This window comes from Setaria viridis, chromosome 3 (assembly GCF_005286985.2).
Source record: "Setaria viridis chromosome 3, Setaria_viridis_v4.0, whole genome shotgun sequence".
NCBI lineage: Eukaryota > Viridiplantae > Streptophyta > Magnoliopsida > Poales > Poaceae > Setaria > Setaria viridis.
In genome coordinates this window covers 49,178,367-49,203,144 of record NC_048265.2, presented here as the reverse complement: position 1 = coordinate 49,203,144, position 24,778 = coordinate 49,178,367, and the positions used below count along the sequence as shown (strand labels likewise).

Here is a 24,778-nt window from a genome sequence, read left to right as displayed (position 1 = left end):
TTCAGAAATGGACAACGTGGTCTTAGATTCAGAGAAGCACCTTCATATGCACTGACGACAGTCAACCTGTGTGGAAATCCTATGTAGCCAACGAGACCCAGCTTCACAAAGCAAATGCATGCAATTTCTTGTTTTTCTTTTTCAAATCTGAAGATAGAGATGGATCAATCAACCTAAACTTGCATGGGATGGAAGCATGATTGGTGTCTGTACGTGCATACAACTTTGCATTGGTTTATACTTTCTTGTTATCTTTTGCATAGATACTATGCTGAACATGTTCAGATTTGTGGTCACTTGTCATGCACAATTATTCAGATGAGGGTCCAATTTGCATGTCAGTTCCCACGCATCATTGGTGTGTTAAACCCATGTTAGTATAGTAGTAGCTTGTGGTTTAAGCTACAAGTACGGTACGGTGTCGGGCGTGGCCATTTGTTTAAGAACTTGATATGATCACGGTAGAGTGCTTGGTGTCTAAGATAATCACGTGGGGCATCAATGTCTGAATAAGTAGTAGTATTCAGAGTCTCAGAAACATTGTGCCAGAGGTTAATTTTCTGGATTTATGGTACTGGAACTTCACAATCAGAACCATCCATGGACAGTTTCATCTATTGCAATTGACCCCAATTGAACTTGCTAGAGATTCCTAGAGATTCAGTTCAAGGAAACCTAGCTCTAATGATTCATTTTTCAAAGATATGCTTTGGTTCAGGTTTTTTTACGAATCATATGCTAGAAATTCAGTTTTCAGAAACATTTTGACTGGAAATCCATTTTCAGGTCGTTGGGACCGTTTTGGGGTCACATGACCGAGTTACTAAAAACAAAAACATGTACTAAAGAGGTCTTGTATGTGATTTTCAGAAGAAAAAAAAATATCTACAAAGGAGCTACATTTGCGCACGACCGAGCAACCTTTTTCTTCTTCCGCAAAAGCATTTTCCTGAATGCTCAAAGCTGTCTGTCAGTGCAGAGATACAGGCAAGTTAAAAAGAGTCGGTGACGATCCATGAAGAAAGCCCCAGGTTCAGGTCTAGCAGATGCAGCTCTTATCAGCAGAGACGTTATGCACTTTCTTGCATCGTGCATAATACCTTTTTGTTTCCTTTCTGGTCTTTCCAAGCGAACAAAAGGTGAGATGTGCTCGTGCAAGAAAGGGTGCAAAATACGCTTGGGAGTTCTCGAGAAAGTGTACCCTGCAACACCCGAGAAAGTACATTCTTCTTGGTAATCGTTTGGCAATATTTCAATGCTCTCGAGAAAGGCCAATGACAGAATGATGCAGTTGCCAAGGCCAAATGTTCTTCAGGTCATGCCAATAGCATCTGGCAATCATCAAGCAATTCGATGGACAACAGATTAACGCAAACACCATATGTTAGGAGGCCAAAGAGTGGGTCTCTCGATTTCCAACCAATTGTGATGGTATCATGTGCAGTGAATGGATGAATGTATGCATAGGAAACAAAGCTAGATTCAGATGAGGTCCTCACATGTCCTACATTAGGGTTTATTGTCATCAACATACACATAGCCAGGGATTACCCAAATGATGACGCGGAACAGCAGGTTATGAACACCCAAGTTTCCAAGCAAGCAAACAATGGGCCGATATGCTACAAAGGCTTTTTCTGAATAACTGACTGAAGCTATCCATGAGAACACAATGCTACTCAAATTGTACAGAAAAGGTGAATAAACTGAGGACCAAACCAAACTGCAAAACCTGTCTGACTTGTCTATGTTTTTTCTATGGAACATGTCCTACCACAACCAACACCATTCTTGCTGTTGCCCGCTAGCAATTACTGTACAAAAATGTTTGCCATATCTAGCGTCAGGGGCTTAACTCTCTTGGGATGTGAGTTTTCGAAGCCTCATTCATGACTGTCTGCCCGATTAGCTGAAGATGCACCGTTAGGAGAAGGAGGGGTTGACGGTTGGCCACTCTTGTGGGGCACAACTCCGTTCTGCTTCTCTTTGTGACTGGAGTCGGAGTTCTCTTCCTTCTCATCTGACTTTGAATTGAGAAACCGGCCTCCAGCTCCCCTAGCCCTTTTCAGGGCATGCTGATGCCGTGATTCATGGAGATAAGGCTGTGCAGCACGTGTATCAAGTTAGATACAAGAAAGCAAGTAACTACAGGATCATCAGAAATAAAAAAAATTACACACAAAAGTAAATAAACATTCAAGTTGTTTTTTTGTTCCAGATCACATTAAACAGTATGAAACGTGTAAGCAACTTGCAGTGAGATCATCTAAGATTCTCAGAATTGAAAGCTGCATGATTCTCAGAATCCGGCTTAAAAGGCAGCAATTCAGACTTGCTTACATATTCGGTATTGCAACTTTGTGAATGTGTGGCATCCAATTTGTATTCCTGAATCCTTTACCCTTTTTTGTGTGATAAGCAATGCTCGTGCAGGCATTAAAAAAATGTTGTATTTTGGAATTTCAGATATCATAGATGTTCACCAGTAGTTTATAGTACAACGTGGGGCAGATCGATCTTCAGGTAGAAGTAGGGAGGGTGGATTGAAGAAATTTGCTTGATTATTTGCTCTAGCATCATGGACAGAAAAAGCTAATTAAAAGAATCCAGTTCATATCGCACTGCAGGAGATAGTTACAAAGATTTACCTTACGGCCCTTGACAAGCTTCCTTTCTGATTCAGCTTTAGCCCGAGATTGGCGTCGCCTTAATATGGCATTGTATTGTTTTGCATTTACATACACAGGCTCTTCAATTGCATCAGTAGGCAGAGGTAAGCCAGTTGGATGCATTCCGACCAACGGTGGATGCATCTGCAAAGTTCATCAATTTTATTAACTCCAACAGATCAGCATAAACAGAGAATGTTAATAGCATAAGAAGATCCATGGTGATGCAATGATCCTTTTTTTTTGATTGATTGCAAATCTGAATAGGCAATACTAGCAAAATTTGTTATTGAACTACCCTTCTTGAGGCACCCAAGCATGTTTAGCTGTACTTTGTACTACCTCTGAGAGACTGACTGCAACTATTGGTGGCTTGAGGTAAGCCATAAGAACTAAGGAGTCAAGTAAGATGAACTTGGTGACCATCAATCATTTCCAAATTTAGGTAAATCATCAAAAATATTGAGATGAGGCACGACCCAATTTCCATTAACAAGAATAACGGAAATACATGAGTTTGAGAGAACAGGTAAATCATAAAAGTTCCACAAAATGGAAAGAACCTAACATTTGAGGAAAGATTTTATTGGATCACAGTGACTTGTGTTTGCTAACAGAGAGTGTGCATAAAAGCTTACCATTGGCTGTCCACCATAAGCTGCATAAAGGCTTCCATAGTATGGGTCAATATTTGGGTAGGCGTATTGACCCTGCCAGACACAAAATATGAGATTAGCCAACACAGTTCTCAAAATATCCCCCAAAATAATGCATAAATCTTTATGGAAACCTGTAACAAGAAGGTAACTGAAAGGACAAAAAAACTGCAACATTCATTCCAGTAAAGGACTAAGAAAATGCTGAAACTATAGCAACAATTATTAGATTAAAAATAATAAAAGCATTCACATAAATAAAAAAGAATATACCAGAAAAACACATGCAAGGTAACAATTTAGACTAATAAGTAGGAAACTAATATTCATTAGGAAAAAATTGGTACCACAAAGGTGTGTGAATTCTCAACGAAGAAGCTTTGATATTTTAACAGTTGAATGTGGTAGGCGATTTAGTGACAATAAGAGATGAAGAAGTAACATAGCAGAAATTTTGAGATGGGGTATATAACTGATACGAGCAACAAAAGGTCTGAACTAAAACCGGAAATATTTTTTGTTTCACTTAAACAACAGGGGGTGCATTATGTTGTCCTCACCACTTTATAGGAGCTTTGATCTTAGTATGTTCTGTTACTTTTGAAGTAGTATTTGAAACAGGGGACGCGATTTGATACTAATATGGTATTTCTTACATAGTTACATGCCTCACTACGACCAAAACCTCAACCTTTTTCATGGACACAAAATTCAAAAGGAGAACTGGAGAAGACCAAAGACTGAGAAGAACCCAGTTACGCTATTACTTATCAATAAGTGAAAAGTGACAGGTGCGGTACCATTGCATGGCCCATGTCATGAGGGGCATAGGGAGCCACATAATCCGATGGTGTGCCCACTGTTGGTTGACTATCTGAACTAGTAACTGGTGCTTCTTGCTGATCCTCAGGTTCAGCTTGCTTCTGCTGTTGATGTTGATCCTCAGCTCTGTGGTCACCTGCCCAGGAAGGTACACAAAAAATTGAAAAACAAATGATTGACTTAGATGTCCGTACGTGTTAAAAGATGAAAGAAATAGCTGGTACTGGATGCACCATCATTCATCACGTACTAACAAGTAGCAACAGTACAATATAACATTTTATATGGTACCAATTGTTATATATGGCGCAGAGGGCACTGACCAAATTTCCACCAGCTATAAATCTATTCAGCAGCACTGGATTACAGCTGCTATACCATATTACCATGCATGCATGCCATCACTGATACAAACTAAATAAAATTCCCTATTTTATTCAAAGAAAACTGCTTATGTTGTTTGGGAAGCACAAAAGCAGTGAGCATGCAGTAAATTCTGATAATGAATAGTACAGAAACAAGTGGCACGTGTTCCAAAAATAGTACACCAAAACTAAAGTTACAGTTCAACAAAGCAGTACTGCAGTGCATTAGACTACAGTGTTACTGTGAAAAACAACACGACACAACATTGGATCAATCAAGCATACCTGAAACACTGTGAACAACAGAAGTCATGATTCCTTCCTTCGCAAGGCAAAGCACGACACAACGAAGATCAAGCACAGAGCAATGGCAGACTAACTGGGACTATTCATGCGATGTCTTCAGCTCTTCATGGATGAAGCACACAAAAACTTTCCTGAAACCAAGCGCAGAGCTCATTAATTAGTAATACATGGATGAAGCACAACGAAAAAGATTCTAAATCCAACTGTAAAGCATCTCCAGAGAGGCAGAAACAACACATGGTGATGTTTTTTTTAATAATAAACGACCTTTGAGAAGACCATGCCGCAAAAGAAAATTAAGTTTCTAGATGGAAATAGGAGTTTTATCATTGATCCCAACCATAAAAACAGAGATTGAACCCCATCGCAGCAGGAACTTGAAAGGGAACAATTGAAATGGATGCAAGTCAGAAATACTCCAAGTGCCCTATATAGTACCAAGGCAGAGCAATCCTTACAAAAGGCCCGGGAAGCTGTATCGGCATCTAATTTGCAAACAGCAGAACACGTACTCTACAACCTCCAGCCACCAAAGTTGACTAGCTGTGTCTAGGTAGCCCGGTTGGCATAATAAGTTAGTAATAACCAGCAATTGCCTAGAAAATTTAGGGTGAGTGAACTTCCCTCGGTTCCTGTGCCAATTTGAACTAGCTGTTTCAAATGAAATTCCTGTGTTCGAAACAGGAACCGATAGATGCTCAGTGAGTGACAAACCACAAGAATTCCCAAACGGGCGTGGGGGCACGGCGGTTTGAATCGAACCCCATACAGTTTCTGGAAGACAAACCGCACCGCACCGCACCTCGGCCGAATTGGTCCCGCGCGGGCGGCGAATTAGAAGAACCTTCTCGAATTACGCAGGGATTGGGTAGGCAGCGCACCACGGAGCCCACGAATCCACAGGAAATCGAACAATTAGTGCGAATTACCCGGATTGGACCGCCACGGGACCTAGGAAACAGCGGGGAAACCACCGGGAGCGAGGGCGGGGTTGCGGATTACTCACCGACGTGGGGGGAGGAACCAACTCGCGGGCCCGGGTGGATCTCTCTCTCCACCCGCACCAGACCGGACGCGGGGCCTGCGGGATGCGGTGGCGGCGGAGGGCTCGTCGGAGCGAGGGAGGAGGAGGAGGAGGAGGGGTGGCCGGCGGCGTGGCGATGGGAGGGTGGTTAGGACCTCAAATTTGAGAGCAGGGGTTGGAGGCGGCTGCGTGGTGGGGCGCAGGGGGCAGGCTCGGTTGCATCGCAGCCACAATTTCATGGCCAATTTGGCTTTAGTTTACTCGCCTTTTTTATTTTAACAATAATTAATTACCACATGGTAGACTTCCTTTTACTTTAATTTTTTTTTATTTTTACTTTATTGGTTTAAATACAGCACACTGTCAATAATAGAGTCATCTTATTGGGTGGCGCGAGAATTTGAGTCCAGCGACACTTCACCAATGGATGCTTATAGTAGTACTATATAAAAATCGGTTCCGGACATAGTTATGTGCATTTTTCAAGTAACACGGCACGATTTTAACACGATTGCCTAATCTATGTAAGTTTGATGTCGAAAAAGCAATTTTTCATAATTATAACCTCCAACATTACAGAGGCATTGCTCGTAGGAGTTTGGGAAGTTTGGGATGTTTACCTCAGAATTGACTAGGTTTAAAAAAATACTATTTTGATACATTAACTATCCAAGCAAAAAAAAAATTGACCTGTCATTGAAAAGAAAAGAAAGAAACTGGAACACAAAAACCAGAATTTGCCTAGTAGGCTACTAGTAGTAAACCAAACCAGCCATTGTTGGTAATAATTAATAAAACCCTGGACGGGCACGTGATCAGGGCCGTCGGCTTGCGGTGGCGGCGGACGGACGGCCAGCGGGCGCCCCACGCACCGCGTGGTGTGGGGCCCGCTCCCCGGCGTGACGTGTGGCTGCGGCGGTCCCTGTCGCGCGTGGCCGCCCGGAGCCACTCGTCTCCTCCACCTCAGTCGCCTTTTTTGTCGTCTTCCTCCTCGTCCCGGACCCGTCATCCCAGGGAACGTGTCATCGCCGGCGGTTAGGCTTTAATCACGCGGCTGACAGCGACGACACTCTCGCGCTCCAGCAGGGGTTGAATTGAACGGATCCATCAACCAAGCAAGCAGGCTGCATGAGAGCCCATTTCAGAGACCGCAATGGATGCATTGGGCCCACTAGCAGTAAGCTGGGTCGAGAGTATATTGGAAGCCCAGCCATTCTTGTGCCCAGTTAAAAGGAGAAATGGCAGCCCAAGCAGTTAGGGGCTGTGGATTTTATCATTTGCACCAGGCAGAAATGGCAAGGCCAATTCACTGAATATTCCCGGTACTCCATGAATGCATGTATGCGAATGATCCTAATAAGTCTCCACGAGTGTCGCCAAGCACCACAGCGACCTTATTGTGCTCCTACATTTTCTGTGCAGACCACGATCATATATAAAAAAAACTCGACCCATTAGCGGAAGAACCCTTCGAAGACATTATGTTAAAGATAGAAGGCAACCTCGATCATGGGTGGAGAAAATCCCCCGAACCCCGACTTTTGATAGTAGGGGGATTTTTCTTTAAACTCTAGCCTCGTAAATGCACTCCTCCGAAAATTCAAACCCAAGTCTGTTGACCTAAGTTTGAGTGTTCTAACCACTAGACTAGGCTACAGGTGTGAGGTCACTTCGCAAACCATGATTACATAAGTTAATGGTATAGTAACAAATAATAAATTTTACTGCACACGCACAATATCTCCATCCATTGGCTCCGGCCACTGCCTATGCAAATGCCCTCCTTACGTTTGTCAAGTTGATAACCATCGCAAAAGTGGTTGAAAATATTCTAATCGGCATAGATCTTCGCTTAGGGGTGTTTGATACCCCGTGCTAAACTTTAGCACCTGTCACATCGGATGTTTGATACTAATTAGAAGTATTAAACATAGTCTAATTACAAAACTAATTGCACAAATGGAGTCTAATTTGCGAGACGAATCTATTAATGCTAATTAATCCATCATTAGCAAATGGTTACTGGAGCACCATATTGTCAAATCATGGATTAATTAGGCTTAATAGATTCGTCTCGCAAATTAGACTCCATCTATGCAATTAGTTTTGCAATTAGCTCATATTTAGTCCTCCTAATTAGCATCCGAACATCCGATGTGACCCTGCTAAAGTTTAGCACCTCGTATCCAAACACTCCCTTATAGGATCCAATTTTAGTTCGACACAACCAATTTTGCACGGGCTTGGAGGGGGCATTTGCCCCTCAACCCCTACATGGCTACATTCTTGCTCATGTTTCTCTTTCTTCTTTGTTTACAAGGTGGATCCACCACGCTCTGTGACTTTTCTGTGGAAGTGGTGGACACTCTTCCAAAGTTTGATACAATATAGTCATCAGTTATACTGGTGACTACATCTCTTCCTCAAAAGAATCCACTCCACTTCTAGTTAAGAAATAACTATCTACAGTGTATTATGTAACTCCCTCTAGCATCAGTACCATCATAACTCTCCTAGTGAGACCAAAATTAAAATTTTCAGCTATTTAACAAAAAGTAACTATCTTACTTTGTTGAGTTTATTTAGGAGGGGCGATGTCGTGCCATCGTAGACTCACGAATGTTACGTCACCATGTTCTCATGCACATTCATTTACAAAATCTTGTGATATCATGAGATGTGATTATTCCTACAAGAATACGTGTTTTGTTTGTTTTGTGTCTTTGAAATGCTTGTCATGTTATTCATTATTGCCCGAGTTTATAGGTTATACTTTGTTGGCATCTAAGCAGGGCCATTATTCAACTTCAGGAGTCCCTTTAGTTTCGCTATTTTGTTGGTATTATATGACTTGGAATAAGGAGGTACGGCGCATATGAGGCATGATGTTGTAATTAATTAATAGAAGCATTTCATTCTCCAAACGAAAAAAAAAATACAAGGATCGAGAACGTGATGGATGAGGCATAATCTTCTTGGCCCTGCTTAGCCCTAGTTTTTTTTTTCTAGACAAGTCCGCGATTTTTGAGTAAATTGAAAACTCTTGGGATTTTTATCTAGGCCCTTTCAATAGGCGGCCCGTTAGGCCCATTAACCAGATGGATCCATCGGGCCCACCTTAGGCCCATTTCGTATCGGAGTGCCGGGCCACACACTAGAAGCACCACCAGTTACTGGAGAAGATTACGGCATGAAACTATTCTAATCCCTAAAAAAATCTTCAAAGAGGCATATAGCAGTGACCTTATTAAGCAAGCTACATTTCTTATGTACACACGGCATGATTGCTCAGTTCTCAGTTGCCGCCGTCGTCGACCGCCTTGCCCGCGCCTTCCTCCACCCGGGCGGCGTCGGCCTCGCCGGCGAGCGCCTTGGCCGTGTCGTAGGACGCGTGCAGCCCGAAGAGGAAGTAGTAGGCGAGCAGCGCCGCCGTCCACACCCCGAACCGCACGAACGACGCGGCGTCGATGGACCCCAGCAGGAAGATGTTGATCAGGATGGACGCCGCCGGCAGCCATGGCACCAGCGGCACCCCCCACGTCCTCGGCGTCCGCGCCATGGGCACGCCGACCTGCAGGAACGCCGTCGCGGCGAGCCACGCGGCGCCCGTCACCGCGTACGGGACCCACCCACTCGCCGCCATCCCCCAGCACACCGCGGTGGCCACCGACGAGGCGAGCATCACGGCCAGGCACGCCGCGAGCTTGTTCCGGTCGGCGGTGGAAGTCTCGCCGGCGACGTAGTAGCGGCGGACGAGGAGGGCGACGGCGACGAGCATGAAGATGAAGAGCGTGGAGATGGAGAGGAGGTTGGAGAGGATGCCGAGGTCGGTGAAGAGCGCGATCACGGCGGTGGCGATGGCCATGACGACGGTGGCGTTCACCGGGGTGCCGAACCTGGGGTGCACCGCCGCGAGGCACGGCGGCACCATGTGCGTCCGCGCGATGTGGGTGAGGTATCTGGCCTGCCCGACGGCGCTGACGAGGAGCACGGTGGTCATGCCCTTGAGCGCGCCGAAGGCGACGATGTACTTGGCCCAGTCCATGCCGGCGGCGGTGAAGGCGACGCTGAAGGGCGCGTCGGGGTCGAGCTCGGCGTACGGCTGCATCAGGCAGAGCACGAGCGCGAGCACGCAGTAGACGACGGTGGTGAGCGTCATGGCGCCGACGAGCCCGATTGGGATGTCCCTTGCCGGGTTCCGGGTCTCCTCCGCCATGGTGGAGACGGCGTCGAAGCCGATGTAGGCGAAGAAGAGCACGGCGGACGCCGCGAACACGCCGCGGGCTCCGAACGGCGCGAAGTCGGCGGTGAGGTTGGATGCCTTGGCGCGCGTGAGCCCGGCCACGACGATGAAGGCGATGACGGCGAGGTGGACGATGGAGAGGATGTAGTTGAAGCGGGAGGAGCCCTTGGTGCTGAGCACGGCGAAGAGGCAGATGAGCAGGACGACGGCGACGGCGATGGGGTCGAGCCGCGAGTAGTCATCGGCGAGGGAGGTCGCGTGGATGCGGAAGTCGTTGGGGTGGTGGTTGAGCAGCGTGGCGAAGTAGGACGTCCACGACCGCGCCACCGCCGCGCCGCCGATGCAATACTCGAGGAGGATGTTGCCGGCGGCGATGAACGCCATGAAGTCGCCAAGCTCCACGCGGAGGTAGGCGAACGAACCGCCTGCATGCATCAATGGATGAATCTCTTAACTGATTAGCATTTTCTGCATACTGATCGATCGATGCATGTAGGCATGCAGATTTGATCTCTCGATGCATTCGTCAATGCAGTGCAGGTGTGAGATCGATGGGCGATCTGATCGGCTGGTGCGGAAATGATTTAGTACCTGCGACGGGGATCTCGACGGCGAACTCTGTGTAGCAGAAGACGGAGAGCATGGCGGAGACGCCGGAGACGGCGTAGGAGACGACGACGGCGGGTCCGGCGGCCTCCTTGGCCTCCTGGCCCGTGAGCACGAAGATCCCGGAGCCAATGACGGCGCCGATGCCGAACCAGATGAGGTCCCACCACGTGAGCGTGGGCTTCATGTCGGCGCCGCTCCGGCCGCGCACCTCGTTCACCTCCGCCGAGTCCAGCGACCGCGCCGTCACCCGGTCCCGCAGCCGCGGGCCCGTCTCCAGCAGCGCCCGACCGTACGCCGACCAGCTGCGGAACGACTCCTCCGGGAACAGCGATCCTCCCCCGCCGCCACCGCAGCAACCGTTGCGCCGCCGAACCTCGCCGCTGCCGGCGGACGCCGCCATGGTGGCCTTGCCGGCGAGAGGGTCAGAGGGGGAAGTGGCTGGTGGATCGGCGCGCGCGCGGGGTGGGGGTTTGAGGGGACGGTGAACACGTGTGCGCAGCGCATTTATAGTGGAGGCGCGTGCCCTAGCGGTGATCCCCGCCGTCGGGTCGTTCCTCCATCGACGGCGGGAGGCGGTTGAACGAGATTCTGTTGCAGCGCCGCTCGGAACTGCCTAACAAGACTCTGCTGCGGATCAGCGGACGCGGTGAATCTGCTGCTGGCGGGCCGGGCAGAACCGCTTGCTTCTACGCGCATATGGAATCTGAATCTGGGCCGGGATGCCTAGGAGGAGGCCGGCTGCTCAGCTTCTTCTCAGGCCTGGCCCAGGATCGTGGCCCGTATTGTCAACGTGGCCTTTCATCAGCTGTCAAACAGTCCCACTGAAGGAAAAAGACACGAGCGACGACGAGAGAGAAAAATGAGCACGGTGATGCTCTTTTTGATGTGCTCTTTTTGACGCAGGTCCCACACGTAAGTCGCATTGCAAGATTGTTCGTAACTCATTAGCTTGCCAATGTCTAGTCTAGGGTTGCATTTGATCGCCAAGATGAGGGTAGATTTGCCGAAGAAGCGTAGAACAAACCAGCAAAATCTAAATGTACAATCCAAACAAGCCGAATAAGCACACTTGATATGCATTGTTTTGCCTCTTGACAACAGTTAGGTTTTGACATATTACACTGTTATTACAAGAATTTGGCAACACACAATGTACATCCTTTTTTGACACACATTACATTCTTCTTCGACGACTGAAAGGAAAACAGGGTCTTCACACACTTTTTTTACAATTAGAATTGAGCTAAGCACCAATAAATTGATGAACGTAACCAAAAAAAGGTCATACTACTAAAGAAAAAAAACCCATAGAACACAATGCTTTGGGAGTTATCAAGGCTTAGTACATATTTTAAGAAATTGATTCACAATCAAAGTTTCCAAACAAGACCTAGAGCCGACCTGCCGGATTCGAACCGACCATCAAAGGAAAGCATGGGATATCTCATCCTTTAACTTGACACCATTGCTCACCTATGCTCTTCCAACAAAGAAGGCCGGATACAGTGATATACAAGCAAACAGTCACATCTAGTGGCCTGTAGTTTTGAATTAACTGAAAATGACCCCGGGATAAACTAACTAGTGAGGACACGAGTCACCTAGGCAGATAGGGTTGGATCCTTACCAACTTTATTAAGAGCCAGGGGGGGAGGGGGTGTTGAGCCCCCCTATACCGCCATGAATTTCATGGAGCCCCCCTAAGCCCCCCCTACAAATTTGAGGTGGAAGAAGAAGGAAAGGAGAGAAGGGAGGAAGAAGAAGAAGAAGAAAAGGAGAAGGCTCTAAGCTTCAATCCTGCCTTCGCAGCGAAAGGCTAGGGGTACATCTCAACCCCCTGTCAAGTTGCGATTTATGGGCTTATGGCACTTTGTTAACTCGTGCCTATTTGAAGCAAAGAAATTTCATAGCAAGCAATACAATAGTACCGAGCAGCAGTAACAGTAGTAGTTTGTCTGGTCATGAATAATCGATGGGACAAGAGCTAGTTAAACATGTGAAAAATTGACTATCATTAACTTTTAAGACGTTTAGCTTACGAGCGTGGAATCCTAATCAAGTACTCCATCCGTTCCAAAACACTAGTCGTTTTAATTTGTCCAAGTCAAACTTCTCTAACTCTGACAAAATTTACATAAAAATATATTACCACTTATATACCAGTAATTATACTATGAAAACATATTTCATGGTGAATTTATAAACTAATTTGATGTTATATATTTCGATACATTTTTCTGTACACTTGACTAAATTTAGAGGACTTTGACATAAAACAGAACTATAACATGCATTTTGGAACAGATGACGTATTTTGACCTAGAGGGAAATATCTAGGAGATGACAAGTTTTTAAGCTTCATGTGCAACCGCGCTCACTTTTGTTTTGTTACTGCACACCACCGGGTTCAGTAGTGTTCTTTTTAGTGTCCAAGAACTAGGCCCAGGAAGAAATTCATAATCCCTGGTCCACACCCAGGCCCAAAAGTTAAACTACAACTTAAGTAACGAAGGCCTACTCTATCGTCCAAAAAGTTGCAGGTACAACTACTTTATCTCCTCTCCAAAAAAAGAAAAAGAAAAGAAGACGAAAAGAAAGAGATAACTACTCTACCGATGTACTGAAAGAGTGTGCTTCACATGTCACCGAAAATGGGCCTGGGTTCTCTACAGAGTGGACTTCAGCTCCAGCAGCAGCTAAGTCCAGCAACCTACACCACGTTTGAAGAGCTTAAGTGATCTAAGCAACGCGTCCATCTTTCAAGGGTGATAGCGAATAAGTGAAAGCCAATCAATATCTCCCATTCGTTTGCTCCTTAGAGCATGCCACGTTTTCAGATCCCTCTTTTGCTTGCCTCCTGTGTTCATGCTCTTCTTACTCTCGCCTTCATCAGCCCGTGCAGGCTTGCTAAGATTTGGCTAACCTTAAGGGTTTCTCACTTATTCAGATTGTAAAATCTCTCGAAGAGGTGCCTCCATCATATCACATGCATTTTTGGGGGGTCAATCCTTTGGCCATGTTGTCTAGGCAACCAAAATCTTGGCCATATGGTACATGGCTAGTTCATGCACATTACCAAGTCACCAAGGAAGCGTGCACGGGCTCGATCAGCGAATGACACACTTAGGCTTGTGGATCCATTGGCATGTATACGTCCGAGCAAGCAAGCTGCCGAGCCTAATTCTGTGGCTAACACAAAACAGTGTAAATCAGAGGGGTACTGTTGGTGCTTTCATGGTACAGAAAATGTTACTGCATCCGGTTAAAAACACACGTGACATGACATGACATGCTCTACAGTACAGTGTATGCTTTTGACCACTGCTTCCACCCCAAATTGTAGGTCGTTTTAGCTTTTTTAGGTGCATATATGTGCAAACATATATTTCTATGTATTGTTTCCATTGTAATGTATCACATAATCTAATAAGTTTGTGAGATTACAAAGTATCTTTTTTAAGACAAATCCAAACTTTTCTATTATGATGTATCCATAAAACCTAATAAATTTATATATTATAAATCATCTTTCCAAGAGAAATTGACACGTGGTTTTTATTGTCTCTGAGCTAAATATTTTAAGATCTAATAGTCAACGTTTCAGAACTTGCTTGTCCAAAGCAGAGTGTTTGTGCCCGGAGGGAGTGTTACTGGCTCCAATGCTATGATCAAAATGCACGAAGGAAAGTATATGGAAAACCAATCAAGAGATGGAACACATACCACACGCATTTGGAAAATTCGTGGACGCGTACATGCATCACCTCATGGATGAATCGACAGGTCTGCGCAGCTTTATACCTGCAACAACAGGAGTAGGTCCATGAATAAACACTTGCACCGCTTTACATAAAGATACCTTGCGCCCAAGTGCACTACCTATTATTTGCACAAAGTGACAAAACAAAATATGAAGGGTGCAGTAAAAAGCTCCTTTCACTCATCAACAAGCACATGAGATAACACATTTCCTCCTGGCCAGACCATGTGTGTTATAGGTATGGATGAAGTGGCTAAAACCGAAAGCCCAAAATGTTGCAATTCGTGTAGACCCGGGATACAAACAAAGGTGATGCTGTTCTTGTATTTCAAGAGTACATGACAAAATAGATCAAAGGTCCATGAAGCAAAGATTGGAGATGCCTCTCATGTGCAATCGAGAAGGGCCATCCAATAGCTAGTTTCACACTGCCGTCCATGCATCCACATCAAATAGGAGGCGTCCATTCAAGTCAAGTTGATCAACAGAAGAGCAGGGGGCATCCGAGCAGTTCAGTTTGGTGCTCACACTTCTCACAAGAGGATGCGAGTACTACGGTATTGGCTTTTGTGTCATCATTAACAGCTAATTAAGTACTCAAGTGACGAAGAAGAGAGAGAGAGAGAGAGAGAGAGAGAGAGAGAGTTTAAACCAGTTTAACTTTAACTTTAACCATTTAATTACCACCATGTAAACTGACAATGTACTAAGTCTGCGCCTGTACAAGAGTTTGCAACTCTACCCGGGTGTGAGAAAGAACAATAGTATTAACCTTGTCAGAAAGCAACGATTTACTAGCTCAGCTCATCCTCAACTGATCCCTCATGCCCACCACCTCCAGAAGGCAGCGGCGACATGACAATGTATCGGCCCCTTACACCATCCTCGGGATACCTTGAAATTAATCTCATCTACCTCAGATAAGTAGAATGTGCAGTTTCTTCTTGCAGTACAGCATGTTCCACAACCCCGCACTTCGACAATTATATAAATCCTGCAAAGTAGACACAGCACACTCTAATTAACAGAAAACATTTTTTTGAGTTCAAATTGCAAGCTGTTGTCTTTAGCATGTTTTATTAAGCAAGACAGCGCAAGGTTTGGTCAACAAAGCAGAGATGGTCGTGTTTCCTATTGGGTGATTTGTTAATACAATGGGAAGTAGGAGTTGCGTTCACCACCACGATAATAATAGATCTAAATGAACATTAGAACAACTTGGCCTTGAATCCCTCTCTACCTCTCCAAATTTGCATGTAATGGTCAATTAAGATTCCAACAAAATATATGGGGCATCAAATTCTTGGAAGTATGAAAAAACAACTGATTTCATCAATCGGAATCCTCAAGCGAGAAATTCCAACATATAGCATGCAACTATGCAAGCCTGTACTGCAAAGTACACTGGATGGAATTTCCAGGTGACCATGGCATGCCCTTTCATGTATTAGATAGGTGGCATGAATCATGATTATAACCAGATGACGTCAGAAATATTTAGCACTGATATCAGCATGGTCATTAAAGGCGTAGTCAGGGTCATGGATAGGTATCAATACACACATACAAAAAGACAGCAAGCTTTTTATGTATAACAGTAACAACTGAACCATGGAGTACTGGGGTCAGGGGTACCTTCCAAATAAATCTGAGAACGACACTTGTATGCCAAAAGTCCAATACAATGCAGTTTAATCCACATCCACTCATCACACCTATATACCAATTCCAGTCTAATCCCTGAAAAAAGAAATTATCAGAAACTGTGGTACAAATTGGAGGCAGTTTGACAAGCTAAATGTCCCATTTCCAATTCAACATGGTGCGAAAATATATGCCAAATAAATTTGGAGAAACATGGGGCCCTTTGGATTGAAGTATTTTCAAAGAATGTTCAAAAGGATTTCAATCCAAACAAAATTTTCCTATGATGCTGGTTTGGAAAAAAGAGAAAAAAGAGATCAAGGATATTCATAAAGGATGACTTCTAATGCCCATAAATCTGTAGGAATGTAACATTGAGCTTGGAAAAATTCAAATGACTGTGGACACATCTTATTGCAAATTCTTGTGGTATTTTGTCCTAAAGGATTGAATAAGCTACAAATTAAGGGTGTGATGACGAACGAAATCCAGCATTCCAAGTTAAAATCACAAGAAACATGGCTCAGGTGAGAGAATTATATGAAAACTAATATATGAGTTTCATACTGCAAAAAAAGGAACTCATGAGGACTAATCTATTTCACACAGCCAAAAACTCACAAGTGTTGCAGTTACCTCAAAGGATGGCCTTACTTAATTCATTGATCCACGGCACCTAAGCAAAAACTGGATAGTTAGGACAAGAAGATAGAGTAATGAAACAGAAGTAATCTGAAAGCTAACAAAATCATGACCATGAGGACCACAAGACATTTATAACTTTTAAACATTAAAAATCATGACCATGAGGAACGCAAGTCATGAATAGGACTAAACGACAGTGATGGCCGAACTTAATACCAGTAAGTCCATTTAAAACATATTATCTTCATGAAATAGACCTCAACTTAGGATAGTGATAGCAGATTAGCAGATTTACCTCTGGGAACCACAATAGCACGGGATCTTTTTTTCCTCCAGAGGAAACTTGTAATTATATGTAAGTTCCTCCCCAGCATATATACGCCTCTTTGCATAAATGTAAATCTTCTTCTGGCCGTCTACAGTGATCACTTTTGTATAGCAATTTGGCTGACACAGAAAATAAGAAATCACTACTTAGCATGTTACAGGTATCACAGTTGATTTTCTTTTCTTAAACACTTACTTCACAGGAATGATTTATGAACCTTGCTAACCCACCACGCTTAGTAGCATCGACCTGAATAAATCAAGATATTTAATGAATGCTAAAAAGAAAAACACAAGGAGCAGTAAAAGAGTTTTTGTTCATCAAAAGAAAAAAAATATGTCCAACCAACTAACGATTTCCTTTATGCTCTAGCTAACCATTTTCACATAGTTTGCTCATCCTGTATCGCTTTGAACAATATATGACTTTCTTATTTCCGTAAGCAAAGAAAAAAATTTCAAGACACCAAAGAAACACTGCATTCAGAGGATGTAAGGTATGATCTGTATCACCTACCACATAATCATCATCCAACCGAAAAAGGTAGCTGCTTCCAATCCCACTCTTCTCATATTGAGCCTCACGTATGTCCGAAACCTGTAGGGTACAAATCAATCTCTAACACATTGCTCAAAATTAGCACATCAGTTAAGGAATGGTTGATTGAATAATGTATAGTTACCCGCTTGCGAATCAGGTCACCAACATATTCTATAACAAAATCTTCTGCTTCGATCAACTCAAGGGCGACCAGACCCCAATCATGGATCTTGCTCCTCTGAAAACGTAAACGCTTTTTCCTTGCCTACACATCAAGAAAGTCATAAATGAGTATGATCAGAACCTCATAGAAACAGAAATTCATGAAATATAGAAGTTCAGTTTACCTTCATTTGAGTAATTTTCAGCAGCTCAGCACCTGTATAGGCTCTTAACAGCCGCCGCAGCTTAACCCGATTTGTTCTTGCAGATGAAACCATCTTGTCTTGAGAATTATTCCACAACTTCTTATTTGAGGCAGAAAGAATAGAACGGACACGATACCCTCTCACACGAGCTCTTTCTGATGGAGTAGCATTTCGCGCCCAGTTACGCCACTCCCATCCATTAATCGAAGCTCTAGCACAACCATCTGATTCAGGACATGAAATCATCAGGTCTACCTTCAGACTGGCCTCGCTGGAAATGTTCCTGCCCTTTCTTTTCTTGACAGGCTTCGTGAGCATACTAGTATTCATGGCATTATCGTTCACCATAGGTGTTTTGTTAGCAACCACCTGCTTCTTCGTTGGATGAGATGACCTGGTTCCTGGAAAGGAAATGCATATCAGGGATTGGGATTTCGTTCTTTGAAAATTTTCGGTCCCAATCGGAAAAAAAAATGAATTTTGTGAAATTCCAACAGAAATTTGGACTAAAAAGTGTATCTTTCGATGAAGAAAGTGAATTTTTGGGCAAAAGTTAATTTCGGTCATCACCAAAAAAGACCGAAATTTCACAAAATTCATGAAATTTCGGCTGAAATTTTGAACACTGATGTGTATCACAAACATACAAATCTACGTATGATGTATCAGAAGGACAGGAGGCAGATTAGAAGACTTACTTTTTGGCACCTCGCTGGAAACAAGTTTCAGATCTTGCTGGATATTCAAATTATGAGCGTTGTTAGCAATAGCCAGAGTCTTGGTTCTTTTTTTAGAGGGCTTGTCCACAAATGAAACTCTCTTTGATGTTGAAGCTTTGTTCGATTCCTGGATATTTTTCACATTAATCTTGTGGTCAACAAGCTGACAGAGAGGTTTTGAAAGCTGCTCGTCCATTGAAAGTTCTACAGGTTTTTTTGATGATGTTGCTTGACAGGTTTTCTTGGATTTCCTCTTCCTGTAGTATGTATATTCTTTGAGTTTTGATGATCCATCTGCAATTTTAGGTACAGCATTTTGCCTATTGTACCATGAGTCCAAGCACTCCCTAATTGTATCTGAGAAGAGAGATGTCCACTCTCTCACAACATTCTCATGTAGTCTTTGCCGGAAGAGAGCCAAGGTCATATATCTAGAAATCACAGGAATAGAGTTCATTGATCTCAAAGGCTGATATACGATTTTCTCCTTAAGTGGTAAGGGAACTAAGCCAGTCTCCACTCCAGGAGGCACTTCATCAAAACTCTCATCCAACTCTGCTGTCATACATATATCCATCTTTTCAAATATCCTTGCATAAGACACAAGGGGTAGGCGCTCTTCTCCTGCACACAATCAAGGGGATAAGAAACCAAGCACAACACAGGCAGAATGTAACAGAAGGATGCTGCTAATTTACCCTGAGAACTGAGCATTTTATCTGTTGTCATTTCAGCAGCACCCAATGGTTCATCTGAAGTCGTTTCAATTGAATTGGCTCTTGTAGCCACAGCCATTTGAACAATATTCAGCTCTTCATCTGCAGCCACTTCAACGGTATTCAGCTCTTCATCTACACCCATTTCAATTGGACTGGTTTCTATGGCCGTAGCCATTTCAACAGTATTCAGTTCTTCATCCACAACCACCTCAACAGGACTGAGTGTTTCATGCACAGACACTTCGGCTGAAATCGGTGATTCCGGTGCATGAATAGGCGTACCAATTTGTTCCTGCAATGCACATTTACCGGGAAAATGAGTGAATTCAGGGATATTAGTAGAAATCAAGATAAAATTCCTAATTATCAACTCGCCTGATCAATACTGCTTTCGAGTCCATAGCATAAACAATTTGTTATCTCCTCTGCAATGACCTCCTCAAAATAGTGAAATAAAGATTGCTTTGATGAGATATATAATTCATTTGCCAGCATCCTCTGGGCTACTGCTAAGGGGTCAGAAAATAAAGCGGTGCTTGATTCACACTTCCTATCAATATTGGCTTCTAGTGAGGATCGAGAGAGGGAGAGCCCAGCAGATTTTGGTTCAAATCCTGGTGGAAATTCCGTTTCACATTCAGTGGCGTCTGAATCCTAAAAAACCATTAAAGTATCACAAGGTATCAGTTGTGAAACAAGAAACAGAGGTTTAAAACACTGAACCATTCTATCAGGAAAGAAATGCATTTAGCCCTAGTGAAAACACCTTTGATGACATTTCATGACTGTCTTGGGCTTTTATGTTATCAGGGGTGACAGAAATAATCGTAGAGGGCAGATTCAACTGACAATTTCTCTGAAACCATACATCACTGTAGTCCATAACAGGGTCAGACAGTATTCCGTCCCATATATTCTTCATGGCTTCATAATAAATTGTTTGCCAAACTGCTGATAGTATATCAGCAAATGTATCATGTACTGCTGTAGATTGAATGGCCACTGAAGAATCCACTGGGGCTCTATTCGAGTTGCCATTTTCTGGAATGGTAGAAGGTTTGTTAATTTTGACCTTAAGTTTGGAAATCTTCATGTTGCTCACACTGTCAGGCTGCAAACAGCACAATTAGGGCATGTTATTAAATATCGAAAAGGAATAGTAAGATGCAACACAGCTCCCTTGTTAGACAAACCCCTGATAGATAAAACAAACCTTAGTAGCTTGGTTCTTCAGTTTTGCAGCCAATTGCTTCTCAGTCTTCTTGGAAGCAATTAAATCTGGAAGTACACAGCTGAATATTTCATCAATTAAAACCCTGCGAGCTGATTTCATTATCCCCGCATGCAGCTGATGGCTGACATCACCAACTATGTCACCCACTAAGCCATTTAATGATGCAGAATCATTAGCAGTAGCTTCCGAACGTTCTGCGTGTTCCCCACTCCACGAACCAATTAGTGACACAAGTGTGAATGGGCCAAATTTGCCATCAACATGGTAAATCTACAATAAAAATATCAGAGTAATTCAAAATGTGGACTGTGATGAGAATTGAAACTTGTTCATAAACAAATATGTGCTTGCAATTGGAGGAAATGTGCAGCATGAGTGTATGACAGTGCGAAGGATCTAAACGCACACCAACTTTGTAGCTTATCTTAAATCAGGAACAAAATGCAGGGAAGACTTCCAATAGGAATTTCAACAGAATATTATCATAGATTTTTCTCATCCATTTCATGCAAATCTAGATCTACACCTCAAATGGTATGTGGAATTAATATGATGTTCAGCCTGGCTGAGCTACCGGATTCTTTGTCCTTGCCAAAAATGGAAATAATGTGAAAGAACCTATTCCATTGTGATATGCTAATCTAATATAAAGTGCCAAGGGCGTTCAATGCAATTATTGAACCAAATTTCAAACGGGTTTTCCAACCGGAAGAAAGAGACTGGAAGAGAGAGAAAATCCTCTAACGAAAACCCATTAGCATATCTAACAGACTAATATTCTTGAGCCAGTGACAGATATGATCAAATTGCAGCAAAGTACTTCTCACAATGGAATTGCTTAGCTACACAGAAGCAAACAAGAAGGCGACAATTTTCAAGTGTACACACCAGTTTTGCATGCACAGAGCACTAGTGTGATTCAGAAAGAATTTAGTAGCTGATTACCTACCATTGAAAGATCCTGGATATAGCTATTGTGATGCCAATAGGAAAGTTCAGCAAGAGAATGTGGCCCTTGTCGGCAGCCTTCCGCATCCTCAAACATCCAGCATGATTCTTCACTTGAAAGATCCTAATAGGGAGAAAGCAGAGACCAACGAATTCAGGAAGGCAGGCAGGCAGGCGAAGGATGAAGCAGAAATATAGACAGAAAAGCAAGCATACATCTGGAAGGACCATTTTAGCATGGGAAGGGATTTTCTTTGTCTCCATGTATGCATTTGGAGTGGAAACCGTGGCACCAAAACTCCGTTGTGAAAGGAACTGATTCAAAAAGCTTAAGGGCACAGGATCAGCCGTCTTCCCACCAAAAACAGCATAGATAGCAAGGTCTTGAGGCAAGAAACCAGTGGACAGCCCCTCATACAGCTGTTCAGGTGGGTAAGGTCCACACATCTGCCCATGCTCGTTCATATACATGCAACCTTCCAAGTATTGATGTTGGAGGTATGCACCATATGTTCCATTTTGACCGGCTGAAAAGCCGAGCCCAGATTTTGGATAAACCACACCGCTGTTAGCGGTTGTACAAACACTTTCCTGCATTGCAGGAAAGACACCAGTATTCTGTGTTTGGTCACCACTACTGGAAGCCACTTGATGCTGCTCCAGGCACCTGATAAATCATGCAGGAAAGCATTAGCAAAGCTCTAACTTTGAATAGAAGGAAAGAGAAATGATGAAGAGATGCAATGGTCAGTGAAGCTTTGTACCAGTCGAATAAGTTCCCCCCTGAATCATCACATGCTGGCACGGAAGAGACCTGGGGTTCACTATCCGATGACTCAGCCACCAACAACTTCAGACGCTTCCTTCCAGTGACAGGATAAGAGCAGCGGAAGCCTGACAACATTGGTTCAACATCCAGGCCCTGATCACAAGAACAATGACACAAGCACAATTGTCACACACAGATCAACCGTATATTTCAGAAGAAGAAAATCAGTGGACAACTGGACACCATCAACATTGCCAAAAATGTTGCAAAGCAAGGACGATGGTTGGAGCACAACTACTAAAACCAGAATGGATTGGCAGTTCAAAAACCTGGGAATCAGAATCCTCGCAGGTCTGTTGTGGCTGAAAGACCACCCCTACAATTGAACCACCTTAAACCGGTGAAACCAGTTAGACCGCCCGATTCAAACTGCCTAGAAAACACGGTTGCTGAGTCATTGTAGGATGAACATGATGCCGAGGATGATGGACATGACCACCCCTACAATATGTCATTTACTCGCCGTCTATACTTTGCTTTTATGTGATTTCAACACAAATATGGCACGCTGCATACAGTTAGGCGTCTGCCATGCACTTTGCCACAGCAATTCTCGACAAAAGGCTTGGTAGCCGAACCGTTTGACACCAGTTGGGCGTGCTGAGCTCACCAGAGAAGCCATGACAGAATCGATACCTCGTTGCACAGGAAATCGACCACCATCCTATTATCCCCTTTTCCAGGTGCTGATCAAAAGAAAATCATTCTTGCCCTCATAAAAAGGAACAATCCTCCTGCTCCCCATTCAGTTCTCGACCCTGAACAGACCCCGCTCCCACATTTGGATGGACTAAAGTATCGGCCTACTCGTACCTGCGGAGGGAGGAATCGCTGCCAGCCTACGTCGGGGTTGCGCTGCACGACTACACGATCATCGGAGGCAGAGCAGCGTCGCGAGAGCTGGGGAGCACGCGAAGAAGGCCGGGGACCGCGGCGACGGCAGCTCTAATCGAGTAGCAAGCGTGCGCAGCACGGCAGCAGGGACGGATCTGCGGATTGCTCGCGCGGACTGAAGGCGCTCGCCGGCCTGAGCGGCGGGCTTGCGAGCTTGGGCGACGACGTGTGCGTGCGCAGGACGACGGACTCGCCGGATCGGAGGGGAGGGAGGGGGACGGGGGCCAGAGGACTCGCCGATCGGAGCTGCGGCGCGCGGGGGATTAGAGAGAGAGGAGGGGGGGGGGGACTTACCGGATCGGAGTGGTGCGGCATGCCGCCGAGTTTGGGGCCCGCCCCGCCGGCGTCGGGCGGCGGCGGCGAGGCGCTGGATCGCGGTAGGTGAGGGTGGATGTGACGGGGGGATTGGGAGGGAGGGGGACTGTGGAGTGGGGAGAGATGGGGACTGGACAGAGAGAGGCGAGGGTCGGAGGGTGGAGGACGTCAGGACGAGACGAGGGCAAATTGGTCAACCAGCGAGTGGGCGCGGGCGTCCGCCTCCCGACCGCGCGCGAGGAAGTGGTGACGGCCTCGGCAGTCGTGTGATCCTTTCCTTTTCACCGCGCGCTTCCGGCCTCGATCGCCGCGCATCCACCGTGTTTGAACCTGGCGCCGTGTTTGGAAAGAAGGACGGCGTTCCCCGGGGGTTTAATGGATGCAATGCAAGGGGAGGGAGGGAGGTTTGGCAATGGTGGCGGGCGAGATGGCGGCGGCATGGGTGAGGCGGCGAGCGGAGGTAACTCGATCGGACGATCTCAAAGCGGTAGCGGCGGAGATATCAATAGAACGAGGTAGAGCGATCGCCCTATCTAACGTCGGAGGCGAGATCTCTTACCTAGTATTGATGCTAGAGCATATGCCGCGTATGGGAGTCTTGGGGAAGAAGACGACCAACAAAGGCGCGAAAGAGGTACACTGCATGCTATAGTGGGCCGGCCCAGATGTCGGGTGAGGATGACGATAAACCAACGGCCCAATGTGGCTACGTAACCGTTGAACAAAAGATTAATTAGATCCATACCATGGTAAGTTTGTGCTATTTCAGAAAATGCCACTACAAATTTAGAAGCTATTCATCACCAAAAAATGGAGAGGTTGTGTGTGTATTATGCGTATTGTTGGAACTCCTATCATCCTTTAACCTAGGTATATAACGTGTCCATCATCTTCAGCCTAGAATGTCGATGTCTTCCTCAATTCAACTCGATCGCGCAGCCATCTCCTCTATTCACCCCTTCTTCTCCATTTATATGGAACGATAAACATTTATGCAATTCGTACCATATGGTCACAGAAGCAGCATTACATCACACGCATGGGGTGCTTTGCTGGGCTGGGCTGTGGCCCATGGAATTTGTGTTCGGTCAGGTGGGTTGGGAGCACATGCGATCCACTAGTAGCTCGTCGCGTCTGCATG

The 24,778-nt window shown here is 44.8% G+C and overlaps 2 protein-coding genes across 5 annotated transcripts; both read right to left on the bottom strand.

Moving 5' to 3' along the window:
• Nucleotides 1–1,460: 1,460 nt before the first annotated feature.
• Nucleotides 1,461–6,058, bottom strand: LOC117850848 (nuclear transcription factor Y subunit A-7). Its single transcript, XM_034732728.2, has 6 exons — nt 5,825–6,058; nt 4,798–4,949; nt 4,126–4,283; nt 3,308–3,379; nt 2,649–2,813; nt 1,461–2,102 (listed from the first exon to the last, which is right to left on the bottom strand). Exons 2-6 carry the CDS (start codon nt 4,823–4,825, stop codon nt 1,884–1,886), a joined length of 642 nt encoding a protein of 213 aa, XP_034588619.1. The 5' UTR covers nt 4,826–4,949; nt 5,825–6,058; the 3' UTR covers nt 1,461–1,883.
• A 2,740-nt stretch (nt 6,059–8,798) lies between these two features.
• LOC117850842 (cationic amino acid transporter 1) lies at nt 8,799–23,777 on the bottom strand. Of its 4 annotated transcripts, none has more exons than XR_004639377.2 (19): nt 23,617–23,777; nt 22,364–22,521; nt 21,816–22,266; nt 21,601–21,723; nt 20,631–20,921; nt 20,184–20,528; nt 19,793–20,071; nt 19,397–19,709; nt 18,678–19,322; nt 17,959–18,380; nt 17,754–17,876; nt 17,588–17,668; nt 17,267–17,320; nt 17,039–17,190; nt 16,720–16,774; nt 16,090–16,194; nt 15,227–15,448; nt 14,418–14,495; nt 11,755–13,883 (listed from the first exon to the last, which is right to left on the bottom strand). XR_004639377.2 is itself a non-coding variant. In XM_034732718.1 (6 exons), exons 5-6 carry the CDS (start codon nt 11,092–11,094, stop codon nt 9,138–9,140), a joined length of 1,791 nt encoding a protein of 596 aa, XP_034588609.1. In that variant the 5' UTR covers nt 11,095–13,883; nt 14,418–14,495; nt 15,227–15,448; nt 16,090–16,194; nt 16,720–16,763; the 3' UTR covers nt 8,799–9,137. The 4 variants fall into 4 exon arrangements, 1 of the variants encoding a protein (XP_034588609.1); XR_004639375.2 differs by having other exon boundaries at nt 16,735–16,774; XR_004639376.2 differs by having other exon boundaries at nt 11,755–13,877; nt 16,735–16,774.
• Between the last annotated feature and the right edge of the window lie 1,001 nt (nt 23,778–24,778).